Raw genomic sequence first — 24,880 nt, forward strand, 5'->3', positions numbered from 1 at the left:
CTGGATTACAAACAGGGAGGCTCCTCATGTCCCTGGTCTTTCCAAAGATGCAAATTCTGCTGAAGGTTGAGTCAGAGTTTTCCACGCCAAGGGTATAAATTAAATCCCCAAAATGACATTCCTCTCAGCAAACACAGTAATTACAATTCTCTCTTTTTTGCAGTAAGGAAGCCATAGATTTATTTTATTAAGTGTCGTGTACTAGTGTAAGCTAGTACACACTTCAGTAATTACTTTTGAAGAGAAAAAGACAGGCATGATTAAGAAGGTCTACATCCTAATGAAAAGGTCTTATTGTTTGGCACAAGGAAAGCAGTTAAAACAAATCCAATATTCTCCTAATCTGCAAGCATTCAACAGGAGCTGGATATAGAAGAAAAAGACCAGCGTGAGTGAAAAATACATCTAAATTTGCAAAAAGAAAAGTGGGCTCTCAAGCAGTTATAATGCTGCTCGCATTCCACTACTACCTGCTTCTTTCCCTGCCTATGTCAAATCTGATCATATCACCTCACTCATCTTTAACCTCAACCATGAGCAATGTTTTTGGGTACCGGGAAGGCTGGAAAAGGGAGTTGTACAAAACTCTTACCAAATCTTGGCAGACCAGTGAGGAGCAGTCTCCGCGCCCGTGGTTAAATCAGGAACTGATAACCCCTGGCAGAGCTGAACCCGGCCCGGGGGCAACAATAGCCGAGGAGCAAGCACACAAGTAGAAACGTTTCACACTTCTTTCTGTTAAGAGCATTAGCTTAAATTTCAGCTGAGTACAACTGGTATTGGTGGTCTCCACCTGTAGCGTCGGGCCCTGGGCATTTCAATCTGAAACAGCCTGATTTCGTAAAGGAATGAACTCGAGAGTTAGGAAGTTAAAAAACCTTTGGCTGATTCGAAAGCCTTTTCTCTCAGGAGTAGTCTGGGGAGTTTAACAGGCCCCAGCTGTTGTGGAAGTAAGCTTCTACAACCTCATAACATCGTCTTTTGAAATGCCTTTAATGTAGTGTGTCAGATTTAACTTAATCTCTACTATTTATTTTGTTTATTTCATCATTATTGAAATAAGCGTTCTGGATAACTTGTAAGTTGAATGAGGTAACTGATAATGGGAAAATGGACTAGAAAGACTTTTAACAACTTTTGGGACTGAAAACTTATTGCAGATATGCTTAATTACATAGATATAGCCAACCATGTTGTTATTCGAAATAACTTTTTTTTTTTAGACTAGAAATTATCAGATCCCAAAATTCTCAAGGATTAAACCACGTTTTACCCCAGATCATCCATGGAGATGCTGAGAGGGCTGGAGCCCCTCTGCTGTGAGGACAGGCTGAGAGAGCTGGGGGGATTCAGCCTGGAGAAGAGAAGGCTCCGGGGAGACCTTATAGCAGCTTTCCAGTATCTGAAGGGCTCCTACAAGAAAGCTGGAGGGGCTTTTTACAAGGGCATGTAGTGATAGCACAAGGGGTAATGGCCTCAAACTGGAAGAGGGGAGATTTAGATGAGATCTAAGGAAGAAATTCTTGGCTGTGAGGGTGGTGGGACACTGGCCCAGGTTGCCCAGAGAAGCTGTGGCTGCCCCATCCCTGGAGGGGTTCAAGGCCAGGTTGGATGGGGCTTGGAGCAACCTGGTCTGGTGGGAGGTGTCCCTGCCCAGGGCAGGGGGTGGCACTGGATGATCTGGTTCTGGATCAAGATTATTTGGCCAACAGTGTGAACTGAAGGACAAGGTAATGCAGGTAGCTCCATTATAAGAGGTAGTAGTGATACATTTCTAAGATATAACCAAAAAATGACAGTGGTTTAAAAAGAATTGTTGACATTATGAAGTGACTGTTCTTGAAATTTAGTAAAGCCAAATAGCAAGAAGTTCTTTAAAACTGTGTGAAATAAGATACCTGCCTACAAATTAATAATGTGCTTGGATTATCACTGTATTGAAAGAGCAGTTAATGAATACTGGTAGTTTCAGAAAGACTTAATGATTGATTTTGTATCGTTTCTTACCACAGGTAATGATGGGTAGGTATCTCAAGCAAAAGGACACTAAATACAGAAATGCTCCCAGGAGATGTGGTGTATGAGAAAGGGAGGTGCATATTTGAACACAGGGCCGTTAAGAGTTTGCACAGTTTTCTTTAAAATGCAGCAAATTCTGTCAAGCATTTTTAAGGGAATTTTTGAATCTTTTTGTAACTTACATGCTGCAGCTCAATCAAATTACTGTTTTATTTTAGAAATTGAATTGAGCTTCTGTTTGTGCAACTGTGCCAGGCTGTAAACGGGGTAACTGTAGAGTCCCCCTTGCCAAAAGTGTCTCTGTCATCCAGATGCAGAATCAGGTACAGAAACAAGAATTTCCCGTCTTAAGGTTTTACTTAGAGTTCAGACCCAGCTGAGGACTCTCAGTTCTTACGAAGCAAGCGTCAGTGGGGAATATAGTGTAAATCGTTAAAATTCTTTCTTTAGAGTCTTTGAAGACAAGTTACTTCTGATGTGCAGTGAGGTGGCTATGCCAAAACTACGGCCTAAGAAAACAAAAATCTTAACTGATTCTTGCAATTCCAAGTAGAGAATGAAGTACACTAACATATTTGCTTTTAAAGGCGGAAGGAAATAAATTCAACTGTTAAGCCTGACTAGAAATCATAATTTCATCCTGGGATGGCACCATTGGTGGAATAGCGGCAAACCACGTTCTTTTCAGGTTCAGAGGGAAGGTGTCAGTTTGTTTTCATATCTTGCTTCATTATTTGGCCAGTGGGTAAGTGACCAGTGACAGAATAACTTTTTGCTCTGAATTATGAGAAGATCGAGTTTATGGATCGGCAGCAGTTTGATTTGTAATTTTCCTAGCAGCCGTTGAACTTTAAGTCTTTTCAACCAATTGCTGCTGAATTTGCTTCAAGAAGATGTCATCCTTTCCATTAATATACAGAAGAAATATATACCGGTTCCCGGTGCCACTTGAGGGTATTTCAGTAGCAGATTGGAATTTTAAGTCCTGATTAACAAAGGAGTCATAAAAGATTCAAACTGTCTTGAATTCTTTATCTGAGTTACAAAGGGTTTAATCTTAACGATAGTGATGCAGAAAACCTGGATGAGTTAGTTTGCTTTTTTGTTCTCAAGATTTGTTATTAATGTAATTCTGTTTTTTGTTGTTTTTTTGTTCCTGGAGACTCCAGTCTTCTGGGGCTAGTATCAAGATAGCAAAGGTTTGTAGTTGGTGCAGAAATTTGACTTCGTGGTGTCGTATGCAGCGTACAGCATATTCTCCCTTGTATCATATGATGTTTCACTGTTGGATATATTTTTGACAATTTATAACTAAATCCATGGCTTCGAGTTTAATTTATGATGTGTATATATTTGGAGTTGCTTATATTTCTGTCAAGCAGATAGATTTTTTTTTTTTAATGTTTTTTTTTTGGTTGTGGGAGAATACACTTGGTCTCTGAAGATTTTTAAACACTCTCTGTGTCTTGTCTGTCTGCTCCGTTTGTAGCTGCTCACAGAAGAGCGTTGCGAACAGGAATGGTACTGGCCCAGGCCCATTATAGGCACTTGTGACCTGTTTTGTCTAATAGCCGTGAAGGATGTTCTCACTTTCAAATTTGTTTGATATCTAATTTTCAACCTTTTTTTTTTTTCTGTTTTCCATGATAGCCTTGTAACAGTACTATTATACTTTTATGTGCTGTGTAGAAAATTCACTTTCTTTAGCTCTCTGATAGTTCACTGTCTACATCCTTGGGGTGTTTTTTGAGACATAACGAATCATTCCATATGCATCTTCTCTGTCCCGCATGGAATTTTGTAGGAGACTTCTCATAACCCTCTTTCCGAGGTGCCTCTGCATTCACATGAGGCTTGATGTAAGCGCTCTGCTGATAAGGAGCAGTGGCCGGGTTCAGCAGCTCACAGGGCGTTATCAGTGCCCTGTCATAACTGTTGGGTATATGCTGTTTGGTCTTGAGAAAGACAGGGTGGCCTATAAAACCTGTCAGCTGGTTTAACTTGGTATATTACTTTATTGCTTTGGCTGTCTGATACTTTGGCCGATGATCACTTTGTAGTGCTACTTTGCATGTTATGTATATAATGCCATAATTACTTCTTTTACCTCCTTAATTGGGGTATAAAATTATTGTTGGATATGGTTTTGACTGCCTTGGGCGTGAATGGTAGCTTAGTAAACTTAACTCAGTGATTACAGAGGTGTTTAATACATTTGAGGAAGAAAAAATAATCAGAGGTTGGGGAAGGAAGGAAGAATTTTAACATATTCAAAGTGACTAAGTTAATTGATCTCCACTGTGTACTGGTGAAATATTAGTATAGTACAGTACAGCGTAATGCATATTAGTATGGTATACTGTTTTAGTTGTACAGTGTATTTATGGTAGCACACAGTGTTAATAGTCGAGCTTGCTTGCATTGGCTTTGCTCCCGTTCTGGCAGGTTATAAAATCAGGAGCAATACTATGGCCCAGGTTGAGTGCCCGAGCTGTGAAGATGTGAGACAAGTTGGAGGTAAACTGCAGGGCTTGGATTTAGATTTAACATGCACAGATGAATGCACAGATGGATATCCCCTAGCCTTCTTTCGGGGAAATACACACAGAATCGATCTTCCGAAGTGGCTAATGTTTCCTGGTGCTCCAAAGGAAGGTGAGGCAACAAGCTGCTCTTGGGAAAGGCGAGCGTCTGTACTCCTCACCCCCGGTGGCGTTCCTCTCTGCCTGCTGGCGCTGAGCAGAGCTTGCCATTCATTCTGGTCAGAAACAGCCAGAGACGTCCCACTATTTTGAAAAATGCATTTAACCCTTAGGTATTTTGAGATTTTGCTCTCATTGAAACAGTGTAAGGTGGCAGGCACTTTGAAATGGACAATCCTTGATGAATTTCTTTTAAGTTCTTATCAGCCAGTAATAATAGCAAAAAAAGTAGTAAATATCCCACAAAAAAATTATTGCATGCATGAGATCTCATTAATAGGGAAAATTCAAGGAGAAGGCGAAACGGAAACATCTGTAGCAGTGGAATGAAGGATGAAGAGGTAAACTTGTGCCTTTAAAGGCAGGAAAGTATAAGGCAAAAGGATGGATTCCAAAAATGACAAGAAAGGAGTGCGTTCTGTGAGGGCCCCTCTACACAGATGAGCTTAGGAAGCAGGAGAAGAGAGAGGTGGACAGGTGTACATCCCAGTGGTTCAGCTTTGCTTCAGCAGACAAAATAGCAGTATGCTCCTTTCATCTGATTAGTATGTTACAGGGCTGCTTTAAGCTGCTGCAGAATGGTAGAGCCAGAATATACTGCAGAATGGGGCCATAAATTAAAAATGTAACTCCATTTTTGAATACTCTCATCAGCCAGTTGATCCATATTATACCACCCTTTGGTGTTTTTGTTGTGGGCTTCGAGGAAAGCTTCATGTGGGACGGACAACAAAGCAACTACTAGACAGGCTGTGTTGACATGGAGTTAGAGCTAAGAATGTAGTTATCACAAAAAAAGGGCTGCTGCATAGAAAATTCAGCATTATGGTTAAACTTAAAAATGTGAGCATATTACAGTAAAGACAGATGACTTCCAGACATCTTAAACTGATAGCGGGGAGAGGGAGCACTGAGAAATCTTAAAAGGAAAGGATGCCTGAAGTGCTGAAAGCTGGGGGGGAAAAAGCAAAGAAAAAAAAATTGAGTGGTTTGTTACAAAATACTGAGAAGAACTAAATGCTCTTTACAAAATAAAACATTAGCTGTAGGTTATGTTAGAATATTTTGGTTTTCCCAAGTATTGCTTTGTTTTTCCCACTTTAAAGATTCTTCCACCAATCTGTAAGACACACCAGAGGAATAAGGTGGCTGCTTTATTCTGTGGCTGCAGAATAACACCATTAAAAGTGGTGTTTTGCATTTGGATATCCACAAAGAATAGTATCAGTGGCACTATGATACTTGTATTTATGCGGCCATTTTTAATTTGAGCAAAACACACTGTTTCAACTAACTCTGATATTAAAATTTGTAAGGTAGAGTATCCAAAACAATCCAAGAGGGGACTGTAATAAGGATTTAAGTAATTTTCCAGATTAAACCTGCCTTACTTAGAATGTTCCTCTGTGTTTTTCCTCTTTCCTTTTTCCTTAGTGGTACTTGATTAATTTTTCCCCTTGAGTCCACTATCTTTGTGTTAATTAATGTGCTCAAACTCCTCATTCCCTCTTGTATTTCATCCTCTATTTATTACTGTTTGTCTTTCAGCACTCTTTTCAGTACTTGCTGCTTTGTCACTTACATGAAGTTTTGTTTTTCTAATATTACTGTGTTTACATAGGTGTATCTTTTTCTACATTTTGCACTCTAATACCCTTTAGTGAATGCTAGACCTCCACTATTGAGCAACAAGTTATATGTTGAGCTTTCTCAGTTTTCTGCTCCTCTTTCCATGTTCCTGCTTATATTTGTCTTGTCACCACGTGTGATCTGTATGTGTTCTCCTGCTTCACTTTGCATCTCCAAGCGCTGTTTCGTGCAGCTTAAGGTGATCTCAGTCAGAGCCGCCGTCGTATTGCTTTTTCTCCGGCCTTCTCATGAGACCTACCAGCAGTTTATCTTTTCTCAGTTCTGAGGTGACAGTTCCTTCTTACGTTTTTTACAAGCGTATCCAGACTTTTACTGATCTTGGCTCTAGTTTGTGCTCTCTTGTTCTCTTCACCCATGCCAAAACATGTTGAGCAACTATTCATTGTATTGTTTTAACTTCACTTTTAATATGATGCTTCCTCTTATTCTTCCATGGTAGCCAAGTTCCAATAAATTAAAAAAAAAAGAAAAAAGTTTTCCTCAAGGGCTTTTTTCTGTTGGGTTTTCATCTAGTTTTTCTTTGTAAATCCCTTGTAAATAAAGATCCTGTCTCTGCTCTGTAAGTGGCTAATCCAGGCAGAGTCATTGATATAAAAAGCTTTTGAGAGAGCAGATACAGTACCTGTGCCACTCCCTGTTGGGAGGCTTTTTCCAGATAACATATTGTATGTTTAAACCATAGCTGTTGCTGATTTCTTACTCCTTCTCTTCAAATTGCTTAATGACTAGGCTCAGAGTACCTAGAAAATTCCGTGAAGTTCATGGAATGGAAACTTGAAGTTCTTCATTTTGTATAATAGATATAAATTTGTAATAAGGAAAAAGCAGGACTCCAGCCCAAGTAGTATTTACCCTCTCTGGTAAGGAAGGGCTAATTCAGGCTTTTCCCTTTCTTCTTTATTCTGTTTTCTGTGGCTAATGAAGCTAGACGGAATAGTAGACAGCCATGTAAGTCTCACCAAAACTCATCAAAATTTCCACACACACAGGCTAAATCAAGGTTGCACAGAGCATCTTAAGTTTGGTGTTTCTTAATTTCTGCTTTAGTTTTGAAGCACAAAGATTATGTATTTTTTGCATGTGACTTCTCGAATTCTTTGTAAAAAAGCTTCGTGCATGTCTTCAGATAGTCAAAAAGTAAAAAAGGGTATTGGACTGAGCTAACAAGAGAAAACAGATGTATTTTTTCTAGCAAAGCAGGAAAAATAATGATGTGGAAAAGGAGAACTTCTCTCACCTTGCATACTTTTAAATGAGGAGAGAGAAGGATAAAGGCATTGCTTTGAGACAGCTCAGCTAATTTTTGCATTGTCTTTTCTCAGATCGCGGTCAGTAAATGCTTTAGTCTTTGATACTCTGAATAAGTGATTTCATGAGAAGCAGAACTAAAGAAGAGTGATTTCTAGCGTATCTGTGTTGATGAATTGTAATGAATTATACGCAACTTGTTGAACGTACTCGTGAAGCATCACATAGTCTTTCTGACAGATGATGTCCTGAATGCCATCGAACTTTAAGAAAGATTAGAGGCAGCTTGTAACTTTTTGGAAACTAAATAAGCTATGTAGACAAGAACTGCTGGGGAAGAGACTGGTGTGCTCCAACTGAAGCTTTCTGTGAGTGTCCCTGTCCCTCTCCAGCCGCTGTCAGAGGCTGAGGGAGGTGAGCGGAGGTGGAGGCTGTGGCTCATACTGGGCCCGAATGACCCCTTTGGCTTCTGCTCAACTACCTGCTTTTGTAAAATTTATTGGGACATCTTGTATCCAAGATCAGTCAGAGTTGGTTTAAACAAATAGCTCGGAATGTATTAAGCGGCATGCTTACAGACAGAAATGGACACAAGTCTCATTTCCTTCTCTCAGATTAGTAAAAAAAACATAGAAACTTTTCAGGTAGATGGTGGCTTTCATTTCATGAGGGAAATCATGTGTTCTAGATAGAAGCTGTTTCAAAGACGTTTCAGTATCTTCATTTTCTGAAGCGCACCGGCGTTCATCACACCGGCTGTTAAAGTTCTTTGGCTTTGTGCTGCGGCTCTGTTTGCAGGGCTTACAAAGTGTCTGTTCTACTGTTGGTGTTTAACATGTCTGATTATTATTTTGCCTGGTGACTGGGGCATTCTGAAAAGTAAGGATCGGCTCTGGGAAGCTTGGAGGGATGTTGGTGTGTTTGGTAGTGCTACTGCCGATAAGGTTTGGCGCTGTATACGTGCTGCAAATGCTGGCGCTGCTTTTAGGCCTTCCACATATCGCAGTGGCAAATGTTTGAAGTAAAATTGTAGTGGGCCTGTACCAAGCGTATCTCTTCAGAGCCGCGTCTGAAAAGGTGTGGTGCAATTAACAGTAGCTCCCTGGAGGTAAATAAGGTTGTCTGGAGAGCCGAGAGGCAGAGTTTGGTGTCCTTCAGCAGCTTTCGTTCCGCCAGGCCTCTGGCGGCCCAGGGGCAGCACGGCCCACAGAAAGGCCTGTTGGTTTGAGGGAAGAAGGGCGCGTTCTCTCTTTTCCTGTTGTTGCTTGGTTTTCCTTCTCATGAGATACTATTTCTAGTATCATCTATTCTATGATTCTGTGATTTTATTTCTCATGGAGTCTAGAGCCTGTCACATCAGCTGAAGATCTCTAGATAATTGCTTCTCTTTTTGTAATTATTTTTTTTTAGGACTTCTCTTTCATTTTCCCTTCTTTCCCACTTCTGAGAGAGACTGAGAAATAGGGCTAGAAATGAGAGTAAGAGGACTGAGGAAAGGGGAAGCAGAAAGGCTGAGGGAAAGAGGGTTATATAATCATGGCTATATAATCCTATAATCTCTTTTGCCTCCTTACTGCCTGGTAAGTGGAGGTACCATGTTTTACAGAGGTTTTTTTTATGTCTTAGGAGAAATGTAGGCGTTGACTAACAAGACATTTCGTTTCTCTGGTAAAGAAAATTTCCTTTGGCAAATACAGGTACAAAGGGGTGTTGAGGGCTGACAGTATGTGAGTGGGTCGCTGCTGAGCTGTCTGGTCAGCGTGAACCTGCAGGTAGGACAAGCAAATTCACAGAAAGTAGGAGGAAGGATGGACTTCTGTAGTGAGTGTCCTCAGTGGGTGGTTCCTATAAACAAGAGCTAGAAGTTCTTTGAAGCTGGAAATGTGGATAAACGTGATGTGGTTAGAAGGGTCTGCCAAGATTTCCAGAAGGCCTTCGGTGGTGTCCTCGCTCACCTGAGAGAGGAGAAGCTGAGAGAACGGAGCTGCTCAATCTCAGGAGGCAAAGGCCAAAGGGAGACCTTAACTGCTTTCTTCAAATAATGAGAGACGAGAAGGAAGGTAAAGCCAGACTCTTCATGCAAATCCCTAGTAATAGGATGACAGTTAACAGATACAAAAGTCCAGTTTGACATAAGGGAAAACATTTTTGCCATGAGGTGGTCAAGCACTGGAGGCATAAGGGCTCAGTGAGGCTGTGGGATCGCCATCCTTGGCCGTACTTGGAACTCACCTGAGCAGCCTGATCTAGTTGACCCTGCTTTGGGAAGGGTTTGGACTAGCTGACAGTCAGGAATCCTGCCAACTGAAATTATTCTACGTTTCTAGACTTCTAAGGGAAATCGGTAGCTGTGAGTTTGTCCTTGCGTGGACAAACATTTGATAAAAATCATAGGAAACAGAACAGGAACAAATCAGATGTTTTAAAATAATAATTGTCTATTTATTACTTTCAAAATTGCTGGATTAAACCTTCTAGCTATCCAGAAGCACGCATACTAAAAACTCTGTAGTATATGAAGCCTCTTCCAGTATGGTGGAACAGAGATCCATTATTTTTGAAACTGCTTTGGGGTTTATTGTAGTTGCTGTGAAATAGTGTAGAAAGCACAAGGAGAGTATATTGGTATACTGTAAGTACAAAGTACTGGTACAAAGCAATTGTTCTCAGCTTAAATCAGTTTATCAGGCAGATTGCATATTGTCAAGGCCTTTGCTATTACATTATCCCGCACCTGAACTGTGATTGTAACAAGAGACACCTGGTACCAAGAGGCAGTTCCCACAGCGGGTGCTCATAATGCCCTGATAACTGGCCCAACAGACCGGGACTAGGGCTGTGCAGGAGGAACATGGGCGCAGTTACTGCACCTGTGGCCCCTTGTTAGCGAGGGAAATAATATTTTGACTCTGCCCTTGGCTACAAAAATGCTTACACGGTTATGCTCTATTGAATGCTCACGTTTGGATTGTCTGGCTCTTCTCCTGTCGCAGGGCACCACTAAGAAGCATCTGGCTCCATCATCTTTGCACCCTCGCATCAGGTATTTATTTATACATGCGGATAAGATCCCCAGCCAGGATAGGGGAAGAGCTTAGGCCCGCATGGGCCTCTCTCCTTACGGAGGGAAGCTCGGTTAACGTGTGGTTGCATGTTAACAGCGCAGGTGATGGGTGAGTCTAGATGTGAAAACAGGCTTTGATAAAAGCGCTCTGAAAGAGTAAATATACCTAAATGGACTTGTTTCAAATATATACATTGTTGTATCTTACACTTAACTTTCAGCCCTACCTCCAAACTGACTATGTTTATATTGCTGGATTTGAGTCACTTCTGACAGCATGCAGCCAAAGGCTGGTTCCACATACGCAGTGATAAGCTCTAGTTAATGAAGGTTTTGCTCCTGGAGCTTGAAGTCACAGAATCAGGGAATGGTTCAGGTTGGAAGGGACCTTAAAGACCATCCAGTGCCACCCCCCTGCCCTGGGCAGGGACACCTCCCACCAGACCAGGTTGCTCCAAGCCCCATCCAACCTGGCCTTGAACCCCTCCAGGGATGGGGCAGCCACAGCTTCTCTGGGCAACCTGGGCCAGGAGCTCACCACCCACACAGCAAAGAATTTCCTTCTGATACCTAATCTAAATCCCCCCTCTTTCAGTTTAAAACCGTTCCCTCTTGTCCTATGGCTCCGTTCCCTGACTCAGAGTCCCTTCCCAGCTTTCTGGTATGCCCCCTTTAGGTATTGGTACTACCATTGTGAACAATTTGAAAATATAACCTCTTTGCTTGGCAGCACTCTGAGAGGCAAAGTTAAAACTTAGAAATAAAGGACAAGTTTATGTGTGTGTATAGATAGAAAAAAAAAAAGTCTCTCAAAGTTGCATTGCACCTGCATCTTGAGCATTGAATGTAGTTTTGACCATCCCATTTCCAAAAGGATATACAAAATTAGAGAGAAAAACTCACCAATGGGGAAAAGAATGGCAAATAGAGGAACAGTTATGCACTCTTTGCAAAAACAAAAAAAAATCCCAGGATTATCAAATAAAATGATCAGGCAGCAGCTTTAAAAGTAGAACGTGGTACCTTCTTAAGGAATATAGAGCTAAACTGCACGTTTCATTGATATGAAAAGTACAAATGAGTTAAGAGATGGTAGATCCACTAGCAGCTATTAAATTCCAATAGTCAAAGTGTGGCATAACAACCTGCAGTTCAGGTAAACCCTAAACTACTGCCAAATGCAAGATTAATCTAATGGTGACTTGTACTTGCACTCTTCCAGATACCTAGTGCTGATTACTGGGTAGAAAAATCCGTATGTTAGTTTTCATCAGATCTATGAGGAATGTTTTTCTTAAGAAACATTTCCTTACAGCAGATGTGCGGGGAACTGCAGCAATGAGTAGTGCTCACAGAAATGAATCTTGGAAGCAGTGCTAAGTAAAGTGGCGGAAAGTTTCTGTAGTGTAAACCGAAGAACATGTTGGAGTCAGGGCTTTTCCTCCCTCTTCAAGCACAAGTGTCCTCCTTGATCCCAGACTTCTCATTCAGCTGGAGTGAACCAAGGCGACGCAGGGCAGGGTGCGGGTGGCTGGATGACCGCAGTTGTGGGTGCTTCCAAGTGCAAAAGCATTAGGACATCACCGGCAACAAAGCACTGCCTTCGGGGTAGCAAAGGCTGCTGAGCCTTTTACTCGAGTTCACGTCATTTGCTGTTGTTCAAGTCTGAAGTTACCTGACAAAAAGGGGGGCGCCTTGTCAGAATCACTACTTCAGGCCATCAGAACATGAAAAGATCTATTTTGTGAAATCATTCAGTACAAATGCTAGATTGGAAGTTCAGTGGCTTTGTTAATTAATTATTTGGCTTCTGCTACTCAGTCAGTGGCATTAACATCAAGATGAAAAGCAGCTTACAGTTTCCAAATGCAAATTCTGTAGAGCCATATCAAACTGCTGTTATGTGCCTTAAACTCAGAGTAAGGAAGTTTTCTTTAATAAAATGTTAAGACTTGAACCCATGAAGTGTTCGATTTTTTGGTGCACTAAATTATGTAGGCCTGCTTCTTTGTCTACTAGTACTTTGTGGAATTAACATGCTTTTTTCCTGAGGAGGGTTATTTGCCATTTTATCGATTTCATTACTATGAAATCCTTTGGCAGTGTTGGCTGTCAGCTTTAATTCGAGCTGTTCTAAACAATTCTGTCACCAGCAAACTTTGTCTGCTCTGTTATCATTCTTTCTTTCAAAGCATTTCTATCTGCTATTTAGCACATTACTATCAACACTGATGCTTAGAAAGATCTACTGATAGGTTCATTCCACTCTGAAAACTGACCATTTTTGCTATCTTTGCTTTCCTGTCTTTTAAACTGACATTGAAATTCTTTATTATTGCATATCAACTTCTTTGAGAACTAAGATGGAAGAGATCATTATAGGATTTTGAAAATGAATGTGTTGCATAAATGTATGACTTCTAGCTGCTTATTTTGAGGTCTAATGGAGCTCCAAGGGGTTTGTGAAATATTACTTCACCAAAATAACATCAACCCTTGAACAGGACCAGCAGTTCTGTAGTAGATCACCTTGCAGTCTGGCACCGCAGTCAGATTTAATGGTACGTAGGTTTGGGTCACTCCTGGATTCTTTATTTTCCCCCTTTTTTATTCTTCTGACTCTCAGGATAGTTTAAGTGAGTAGCACATTTTCACACATAATTGAAGCTTAGGAATTTCGTAGGTTTTGGTTTCTTTACAGTAGACATTGTTTCTGTCACTTTTTACTATAAAAATGTGTATTTATTTCTTGCAAAAAGGGCCAAATAATTGGATTGTCAGTGACACAAATCATTGTCCCCTTTGTAAAAATTTCTGACAATCCTCAGTGTATTTCTTCCCATATCTGCAATGAGGGAATCGTTATCTTCTCTATTATCTTCGGGATCAAATAACATTTAAATATTTATTTAAAAAATAAATTTAAATAACTTTTTAAAAGAGATCTAACAGTTTGAATCATATGAAACACTAGTTTTATACATAAAGTTATCAACTTCTTACTCTCATTCAGAACTTTGAACTTCTAAGTGTAATACAGAATTGCTCGCTCTAAAAATGAAACAATTGTCCTTGAATTTGGGTATCAGAAATGGAAAGGCTTTGATAGTAAAATTCCACTGTTTCCTGTAGTGAGCCCCATGAGGGTGAAAATAATTAATAAGTCCTCCCAGCTTTACTGACGTTTTTGACAACCTTTATTGATACTCCGTATATGCGTTGGCACTATTAACATTACTGGTTGTTTTAAGTCAGATTCTATTTTACTAAACTTTAAGAGATGATACCGAGGATTGCATACTGGGCAAGATGTCTTCCTTTAGGCTGAATTTGGTTGTGAAAGGTCAGCAGAAACAGCTCGGTGAATTTTTCAAATGACAATAAGAAAAAAATGTTTTCTTCCTTACGTTTAAGTTCTGTAAACCAGAACAGTAATAGATTTCTGAACCTTGTATTACGGAGCAGGTAAAATCCAAAATGCTTTAGTAGTGGTCCCTTTGAATGTGCCGCTTTCTGTGCCAGTTAATTACTGTGTATGTTATATGTACATGCCATCGTCGGACGTGTAATGAGCACGGAGTAGGAACTGTAGGTGGCAGTCAGGCGTTGGGAGGAGAGAGCACAAAAGGGCCGTAAGAACCATGAAAGGACTGTAAGGACCAAAGCTTCCTCCATTCCAGAACCTAGATTTTATTGCAGATTTTCTCAGCTTGAACACCACATTATTGCAATAGAGAAACAAATCTCTACCCTCAAGTATCTGTTCACGATGGCAAGTAGCAAATTACTTTATTTGTCATTTTCTGTGCTGTCTGGTGGAAATCTGTTCTATTTGTCTGTTTGTCATACTGCTTAAGACTGACAGTGGGGCTAACACAGTTCTCTGTCATGGCTTTTCTGGCCTTTATCTAATTCAAAAAAATTTCTTGGAAGGATTTTTAGCAAAATCAAGATGTGAAAATTCAGGAAAAAGATCTTGCTGCTAAATCCTTGTCCTGTGTAACATCTGGATTTACATTTGTTCTGAAATCCAGAATATCCTTCTAGAAAATGTCTAGGCAGTGATAGAAGGGGAGAGAAGCCGGGAGTTTCTGCTGTAGATATCTGTTGTAGACATCTGTTACAAACCATCAAAACAAGAAGGCGAGATACAAAAGCTTCACTGTTGTTTTTTCATCAGTATGTGGAGTTGTATGATGGTACAGTAGGTTGTGAGATGGACTTAAACTAGCAAGGTGTCATCACCAAGGAGTAGAATATAGCAGGTTAAGGACTGTCCAGTGAATTCTTACAAGGTGGTGGTGACGATTTTTTCGTAGAGAAGATTGGAGAACACAAATGGAGAACACTCTTCTCTGGAGGTAATTCTCATTATTGGGATGGCAACTTAAATGAGCTCAATCATTCTAATAATAATATTTCTAGTTCTATGAGAGCAAAGTGAAGGGCAAAGAAACAATAATGGTCTCCAAAACAGAAAGAGACTATACTGAAAATATAGATATGTGAGCCTGCATGGGAAACACGACCAAAAAAAAATGAAGCGCTTCCTGTTCCAAAAAATTGTATTTAAGACTCAAGTACAAAAAACCTAATACAAAGGAGGAATAGGAATTGTAGCAAGATAACAACTTGTTTGAATCATTCTATGCAATGGCCTGAAAATCAAAACGGAATGTTAAAAATCAAAGAATTAAAGGTAAATATTCAAGAATTGCAGGAGCATGTTGGACAAAATCAGAGCAATGCATGAAATAAATAAAACAAAATTAAGGGTAACAAAATTATATTCTAGTATGTAAGTTAATAAGCAGAAGGCCAATTTAAAAATTGGACTGCAGCAAGAGAATACACTTTTCCTATGTATGCTGTGTGTCGGGTGAATGATAAGGAGTTAACATTGCAGGGAGATTTCAGAGAATGGTCAGACATATTTTGGGAATATATTTGAGTTTGATTTTGTTGTAGGAGGGTAGACTTAGATGAACCATTTGAATTCTTTTTAACACTTGCCTGTGATTCTCTGTTTGATAAGGTTCTAATTGCATGAGGCTTTACTTTTTTTTTTTTCAATTGGGATTCCTGCTGATTCGTTCAGTAAGAGTTCATGGTCTAAAGCTGTTCTAAGGGTGAACTAGGGCTGTGTCTTTTAGGAAGATACTGGCTTTTGAATACTGCTTCATTGCATTGGTGGCAGAAAATGGGCAATGTAGAGTCCATATAAGAGGAAGAGTTGGGGAATGTGTCAATAAAAGCGTCTTCTGTTCCTGCATGTGCTGTGAAAGCTGAAATTCACTTAAGTATTTCAGCTGACTTTCTAGAATCCTGACTTCTGATTTCAGTAAAATGTTTCAGTTTTCAAGCACAGAAATAATTAGAAAGTTAGGAGCCCTGATGGTATTTAGGAGTCTCAATATCTATTTGGACGTGTTTCATCTCTACCAGTACTGCTTCCATTTAGATTAATGATTAACACCTATTGATTACAATGAAGTAAGATCTACTTCAGTGTTCCTATGCGATTGTGAGCAAGCCACAGAAAATAAACTCTTTGTACTGGTGTGAGTAATTTCTGGTTAGTGTCAGCAGTTCTCTTCTGGGAACAGTAAATGAAGTGTTACAGAAGTGTACCATGACCCAAGTTGAGCAGTGAGAAATAATGTGCTTTTTATGGTTTGACTTCAGTCTTTGTTTATCATCTTTCATACGGAGATTTGTCACTAACACTTCTGAGACGATTAAAAGCTGCACTTACAGACATTGTAGAAGTGGATTATTTCGTATGATCTAAATGGTAAGTGGGGAGAAGGGTATAGGAAATGCTCACTGAATGATATTGAGGGAAAGAAATATTGCCCATCCAGCAACTCTGTAATCATCATCCATCCTTGCAAGATCTTTATTAAACTTGCCCTCTCTTGACAATTCCAGCAGTCAAAATTACTTTCCAGTGCGCTGATCCCAACTATCGACTTTCAGCTAATGCAAAAGAGTACATTGCCCTTTTCATATGATAGTTTCCAGTGCAAATCTTCTAGTATCTTCATCTTGATGCCTTTATAAATCTTTCTTCTGGTTACTGTTTTTCCAGTTTGTGTGGTTGAGAGATACTAATCAGTCACCGTGAATTTAGGTCTCACGATTAATCCTTCTTTGGCAGGAGACTGTGGGATTACTTCATATCCATTGACTTCAGTCTTGAGCTGCAATTTTCCCACCACTTCTCATGCAGCTTACTTAGTTTGGGCAGGTAGTCCCAAAGAGAAGGGATAAAATTGGCTATGTAGCTTCCATGAATAAAGGCAGCAGAGATTAAAACTGACTATATAGTGTAGTTAGTATACAGCATAGTATATAATTTGTATATAATTTATTACCAGCTGTCAGGAGTTTAGGCATCAAGAGTCCATTTACTAGTGAGTAGTTTGTTGTCATTAGTAGTGTTTGAATGACTGGGGACTGTTACAGCTGGAGCACCACTTCTGCAGTGGCCTTGTTCCTGTTGTATAAACTTTCCCTTTCCTATGGAAATGCCAGAATTGCCATATGCAGGAGGCCATTGGAGTGTAGTATTTGGTATGATGGTGTTCCCTGGTTTCCAGCAGTGGTTAGTACCTTCTGCATCAGAGGAGAAAAGGTCATCATGGGACAGCCTGCATCCAAAGAGTACCCTCTTCAACTCCTGGTATTAAAGGTTGGTTGTTGCTCAAACTTGAGAGCTTACACATCTTACAAAGCTCTGAGATTTTTGTTGTTACTTTTCTTTCACAGAGCTTACTATTATAATGGGTTAGTCTTCTCACTGTAAATATATGTTTTGAAGCCACTGAGTTTGTGGTATGTAATATCTCCTGGAAATGTTATATCTTGTTTTGTGTACAGATTTTTTTGTTGTTTTTTTAAGTGTATTCATCCAATTTTGTGTAGGCCCCTTTAGTCTTTCTCTTCTCAAGTTGAAAAAATGTTGTGTCCTCTGTATAGGTTTTTTTTCTTTTCACTTTTAAAAGCAAGGTTGGGTGACATGATTAATTATTGACAAATTAAATTGATATCTGTCTTTAGGTGAAAGTTAAACTGGAATTTTGACATTAAGGAAATATATGTCAGCGAGAAGACTTCTTAAAACACAATGGGTATGAATAAGTTTGAAATGACAACTTAGTACTGAAGTGGAACAGACTTCTCAATTTATTAATGGGCTAAGACAATTTAAATCCTCTTCACTAAATATAGAGAGCGAGCCTCATGATAGAGGTAAAACTCAGAAAAGAATAGAAGACTAGTAGTAACATGAGTAAGGCAGAGACCGTAGGAATGCACTGCACACCTTCAATTGTATTTTGTAGAAAATCTGTTCTATTTTAAGGATTTGTTTTAAAATGGGAGAGTTTAGCATTTAGAATTTGAACAATGTTGACCATTGTAGTATTGAAATGTTGCAATGACACCATGAAATGTGGTGTGTGAGCAGTCTCCATAACGTATTTACAGAGTGTTAAATCAGTTTCCCAGGAAAATAGACAGGACTGTGTTTTGCTTAGGTGGGGGAAAAGTGGTGATAGGAAAAGCAAGTCAGGCCAAAGCTATTGCCTACTGCCAGATAAGTAGAAATGCTCATTTTGCTTGACATGACTTCCAGTAAGCTTTGTCATAAGAAGTGGAGGAACGAAAGAGACGTGACAGTGAGTTGATAAGTGCTGTTCATCGTCACTCCTCGTGATGCTTGCTGACACTTCTTTAGCAGTGTTGAGCTCTTGTCCAGCCTGACATCCCTAGGAGATGTCAAGCATTTGTTTCATCTTGTGCACGCCCCTGCCTCACGCTCCCAAAGAGCTGGACCATTGTGTGTAAGATGTGTGTAGAATCTACACCAGCCTTATCTGTAACACCTCTGCACAGTGACCAGTAGAAATCCCAAAGTGCCCAGGAGACAGATGATGCTGTCTCAGTTCTAGTCATGGAAGGTCGAAAGCCTTTCAAGAGAAACTGTCTGTGGTCTGTAGTCCTGTGTTTGCAGTCTCTGACCTTGGCGAATTTAGCACGTCCGTGACACCATGTGTACAATTTGTTGCTGATGGTAACATGGAGGGTGTGCACATCCAGCGCGAGCCATCAGCCTCCTCTGCAAAGTTGCTGAATTAAAGAAGCAGTTCCTTAAGCAGTAACCTCCTGGAAATGGATTCCTTGAGAGAAATTGTTCGAGGAAAATTTCTCAAATGTGGTGAGCCCCTGGCCCAGGTTGCCCAGAGCAGCTGTGGCTGCCCCATCCCTGGAGGGGTTCAAGGCCAGGTTGGATGGGGCTTGGAGCAACCTGGTCTGGTGGGAGGTGTCCCTGCCCAGGGCAGGGGGTGGCACTGGATGGGCTTTGAGGTCCCTTCCAACCCAAACCATTCCATGATTCTAAGAAAAATTATAGTTGACTTGACTGTGAAGTAATATGCAGAGGTCATGTAAGAAGATAAAATATGTGAGACACTAAGTAGTAGTGACCACCATATAATTGCATTTTGTAGCCTCAGGGAGAAAAGATAGAGAGAACCTGAACAGAATTATGCAAAGTTGAAGAGAGATTTGAATTGAGTGAAGTGCATTAACAAGGAAATTTAGTTATGGTATTCTTACTTTGTCTGCCAAAGTAATGTGGCCATATATTTTATGGAAGCCATTTGAGGTTATTAACAAAATTCATGAATAGGTCTGAATCAAAATAGAATTTGAGCTATAACAAAATAAAATAACAAAGGTCAATAGGTTACATTTCCAATGAGAAGAAATACGGACGACAGCATGCAGTGAGAGAAGGAGGTATTAATGCAGCTGAGGTGGATTTCTGAGAACAGCTGCTCACTGTTCAGTGTGCTGAGACATACCAAAACTGTGTCACTTGTTCAAAACAGAACTTTCAATATTGCAGGAAACATGAAAATACAGCTGCATTTAGAGGTGATTTCAAAGCTGATAAAATGGGTCTTCAGCTGTCATATGGTAGTATTCTCTTGGATTTTATATTAATATATTGCATTACAAACTATTTATTAAAAATGTGGACATTACCACGCACAAACTTAAATCACCGTTGTTAGAACTGAGGTTGACAGTGTTACCCAGTATGAAATGGATAAGTAAGTATTATTTTGTGAAGAAGCACAACCAATTCAAGCAATCAATATTTAAGTTGGTGTTTTAAAACGGTAGCCCTACTAAGATACAGGTGTGGTCTAACTGTGCTTGCATATTTTGAAATGTGTGTGTTTCTAATGCTTGATTTTCAAGGAATAAAATATCAGAATTAAAACATTCCCATAATATTTAGTATGCTTAACTTATCTTTATTTTTCCTTTGTACAAGGACTAATACTATTAGCTGTTAAGCTTCTACTGTGTGTGATGGTTTCAGTTTTTGGAGCTGTGCAGTGGATCGTTAATCCAATTGAACTTTTCGGAAAAGCAGGGAGACTTAATCTTTGTAATGTTAATGATGTTGGCATGGGTTTTGTATCGCTGTGGTTTGCTTAAGTTTTCTGCATTTCCTTCATTAACAAAAGAAGATTGTGAAGTGGCAAAAAGAAGATCGTGCAGTAGCAAAAAAAAAAATGTTCTCTATGTTCACTTGTGTTACACGGTTGGATATTTAGACAACATCTAGTTGGAAAGGCAATAATGTGTAAAAATATTTTATTCTTTTATAATGATTGTACTTAGGATCACGTCACAAGAATTTTCATTTGCTGTTGTTTTGTTACAGTTCCACTTTTGGTATCTTTGTTCGATTTACAATGAAAAGGTAATTTTATCAGCTTCACTGTTCAGGTAGCGGGGGAACTGAAAGATGGTCTTCGCTTTATTTTGCACACAAAATTAAAAACACATGGTAACTACAGACATGGCATGAGTCCTACATTTCTATTGCTTCTATATCACGTTTGCTTAGTTGTAAACAGTAAAAAGATGGAAAATTTTACTAACTCCTAGTCTAACAGCAGTTTACAGGACAGATGATTATTTTTTTTACCCACTTCTTCAAGAGACAGTCTTGTTCAATGTGTTCTGTTGTTATTGCATTATATGCTCTTTCATATGCCTTATTGAGCTGTAAGTTCAGCAGCAGCAAAATGTTGATGTTTTGACATAACAAAAATGAGTTGTGTTAATTTCTTTTGTTCCTTCATTGAATTACAGGTACTGTAAGAATTGAAATGTTCAGGAACATGCAAAATGCAGAAATCATAAGGAAAATGACAGAAGAATTTGATGAGGTACAGTACGCAAATAGTTCTTTAAACGTTATGAAATATATTACAATATACTTTTGTTTTAAAATAAAAACGCAGTGGGCAAGAAACCAGAATAAGTCAATGGGCAAGTCTCAGAATGAGAAATTGCACTGACAAGCAAAGCAGCGATTTAAACTATTGGATGAGGAATAACCAGTCATCATGAGCTTTAGGAAAGAATAATAATGGAAAACCAAAAAGTAATGAAATAATTTGAAAAGGTAGTTATAGTCACTCATCTGGAGAAGTCAGGGTTGTGGATTGAGTAGGCTCTGGATGGTGAAATACCGGTGCTGAAAAGTTTGTGCATGAGCCAGTTTAAGGGAGTAAGTGTACTGCTGGACTAAAGCATGGAGCAAGCTCACACCCCGTGGTGTAAGAGAGCCTGGCCATGTCTGACTCTGCCAGGACTAGCTCAGGTCCATACTGGCCCTGGACTGGATCTGTGTCAACCCTCGTGTGTCTTTGTATGGCTTTAGGAATAGCCTTGTCTGTCCGCATCCTGGCTATTAGAGGGGTTAATAAGGGGAGGCAGTAAGAACTGTAGAAAGTTTTCTCATGCCATTGAAATTGGTGGTGGTGTTCTGGATTCTGAAGTTCACCTCTTGGAACTGCCATCATACAACAAAGAACTCCAGATTCCTGAGATGGGACTGCAGGCTTTTGCAGCATTCTGCTCTGTTTGATGTCTGCAAATTCATGTTTTGTTCATTTGAAATGGCAATTTAAAGCAAATAGTAACTTGACATGAAAATTACCATTTTGGAATACTGTTACAGAAAGAAATACTCTTTCAATAGATCTAAGCATTTTGTTTGAAAGAAGTGTATTGCAATTCAGATTGGATATCTTCTGTCAAAATAAAAATGTTCCTAGTGGTGAATGCTTTTGAGCTTTGTTTGATTTTTTTGTGTATAAAAAAATTAAATATTCTGAACGTTCAATTTACTTAGTGAGGAAAACAAATGCTGAATCAGGAATTTTCTGCGGGACAGCAGTGTCTTTTTCTGACCAATTCTAAATGGAATGCCAAGGCTGTGATTCAAAAAGTTTAGCAGGAAAACTATAAACATGAGCACTGCTCTTTTTCAACATTTACTTCTGCAGGATTTCCATCTTGTTCATGGCCTTGAACAACAAAATGTTTAACTATGTACTTAACTGTGGCCATGTGGATGCTCTTTTTGCTCAGGTATTCACTCAGGGCCTTTGCGTACAGGTGGGATAGGGTACAGCAAATAAAATTTAGGTGTATAATGACAAACAGAAGGATTCTGTCAATTCATGCTACATTCTGGCTGAATTAGTTTTGCTCTTTAAAACACCACCCAACCAAAGTTAGTAAAATGCAGTGAATTTTTGCTAGTGTAATTTGAAAGCAGAATTGGATATTGTCTTTAGTCTAGCCCCATTGTACACAACGGAACGGCCAAGGCACTGTCCAAAAGCCGAAGAACATCGATTTTGCCCAAGGGAGGATTGTCCCACAGTTGACAGGAGAATGTATTTCTCAAAAAACCCTTTTCAAAAACTGTCAAAGTTTTTTTTCTCAAAGGAGAAAAAAAATATCTCTTCCCTATGCACAATATGAACGTACATATAAGCAACGTGTTTCCAAGAATTACAGTTACTAGTACATAAGCTTTCTTTCTTCATTACCTAAAACTTTTGAGAACTTCTACAGTTCTAACAAAGTTTCCATTCTAGCTTCTGCCCTAACACTTGAATGGATTTATGAAAGAATTTGTGGGTTTTACTAAAAAAGCATGAAATTGTTAGTCTTAGACCACAACCCAGTGAATACTTTGAATTCTGGAATAAACTTATACCATGTTAGCAGTGGAAAACATTTTAGAATTTAGTGCAGATTTCTGCTGATGTTCATCTATCGGATAGTAACTTTAGAATTCTTATATGACTATTATGATTATTGTTATAATATATTATATTATTATAATTATTATACATTATAATATTATATATTCTAATATATAATAATAATATAGTATTATATGATTGGTCTGTGCAGGTTGTCATAGTCGCAAAAAGATCTGCCAAAATATGAGCTTTTAGAATAAGAGCAGCCTACATTACTGCTCCGGGTAAAACACGTAATGAAACAAACAAACAAAATCTTTCTCAGTCTTCAGCAGATTGTAAAATTGCGATTGGTATAGCATTAGAACACTTCTTGGCCCTCTCTTTAGTGTCCACCACTTACAGATTCAGAACAGCAATTGTTTTGGGGAGAGCTGTTGGTAGCAGACACCATTGCCAGTGACAGGGTAAAATCTTGCATTATCTATTCATTAGCACAGCACGCTGCCCAGAAAATGTCTTCGTTTCCATTGTAGATGTTCAGATTTGCTGCTTTCTTTACTTGTGCAAGATTGCTGCATTGTCCTGTCAGCACTGCAGTAATCAGCTGGCTGCTGGTCCTAATTTCTGCATTTATGGCAGGGACTGAAGCATTGATTTTCCTCATTGTGAGTGGGGGAACACTTGTATGGGACTTAAACGATGGAAATAACTTAGTTCATTGCTGCTGCAGGTTCAGTTTGAGACAGGGAATTCCGTGGACATCCATCTGCTGCACTATTTCAGTGCTTGGCTGATGAGTACGGACATTTTGTAGATGAATTCCCTCCTAATTCTTGTGCTAGAATTAGCAGGTGAACAAAAACCTTGTTTTAGTTTGAGTTTTCTAACCATTGGACCATCGAGTATCACATGTCGCTGTCACTGGTGTGTCACATTTTTATAGGTATTCAAGAATAAATGATACAATGAAGTGGCTTCGTAGTCAGTTTATTCTTCCCATTTCAGCTAGATGAGATGTTCTCGATGCAGTCTTTGTCTGCTTTTCAAAAGGATTGTTTTATATGTAATTGTAGATTAATTATATATCATACAAATGTGAGTAGTTACAGCACTAGACATTCTGAGGATCTGTTCCAAACATATATTTATACATACACACATACCTCTAGAAAGCACACATTACATATGCAAGTTGACGTGCAGAATTCCCACAGGTACTGTGCAGGCAGGGACTTAGTCTGGAGATTATTCGTGAAAATAAGGTGCGAGCAGGGAGAGAAAAGGAGTCTGGGGTGTTCATATGGAGTTACTGTCAGGAAAACATTGAGGAGAAAGCTTTAACATTTTAATTTCAGTCCTAAATTTAAATAAATACAAGACTAATGCAGGGCGCATCTTTACATGGGGCACACTGTACCTTGCTGAAATCCACTAACGAGCATTAGGCATAAAGAGACGTAGCAGGCACAGCTGATGGTACTGCTACGTATTTTAGACTGTTTATCTGCGTTTCTATTACATAATACTTTGGCCTGATTCACGGAAGTTCTGAGGACTCCCAGCAACAATTGAATATGCTGGGAGGTATCTTTATGTCAGGAGCTTTACAACCCTCTGAATTGTTGTGGTTTGTTTTTTTTTTTTAAACGAAAGCTCCTATTTCTCTCAGATCGGACATTCAAAGTTAGAAGTAAAAATATTGCTCATTAGGATAATGTCATTCTGCGTTTCAATGAATGAGATGGTTAGGTCGTTAAAAGTGCTGTATAATTTTGTCTTTTTCTAACAATTGAGTGCTTGTCTCTGCAATCTTAATCGTTATTTTAGTATGATTGAAATGTGTGTTATGTGTTTAAATTCAATAGATAGAGTTTTTGCTGCAGGGGAATATGGTTTATGAAGTTAGGTCAAAGTTTTTTGGATTAGAGCTCCTCTACACTTATGTTACTGGCTCTACATGCTTTGGTCTGGGCCATAGGAAAAGTCCTGAGAGAACAGAAGTGCTTGTTGTCCACAAAACCCCAGAATAAATATGTACAAATGGATTTAACTTTGATACTACTGACTTCTTATCTTGGGGGAGAGATTCAGGATGGGGCATT

General features: G+C 39.3%; 1 protein-coding gene across 5 annotated transcripts in view; it reads left to right on the forward strand.

Moving 5' to 3' along the window:
- STAG1 (STAG1 cohesin complex component) overlaps positions 1-24,880 on the forward strand; it is a 193,888-nt gene that overhangs the window by 81,057 nt on the left and 87,951 nt on the right. For all 5 annotated transcript variants that reach the window (XM_074591965.1, XM_074591961.1, XM_074591964.1 and 2 more), the window contains one exon: positions 20,863-20,939. In XM_074591965.1, the coding sequence (XP_074448066.1) occupies positions 20,863-20,939 (77 nt within the window). The remainder of the gene's footprint in view (positions 1-20,862; positions 20,940-24,880) is intronic.

This window comes from Larus michahellis, chromosome 6, assembly GCF_964199755.1.
Source record: "Larus michahellis chromosome 6, bLarMic1.1, whole genome shotgun sequence".
Taxonomy (NCBI): Eukaryota; Metazoa; Chordata; class Aves; order Charadriiformes; family Laridae; genus Larus; species Larus michahellis.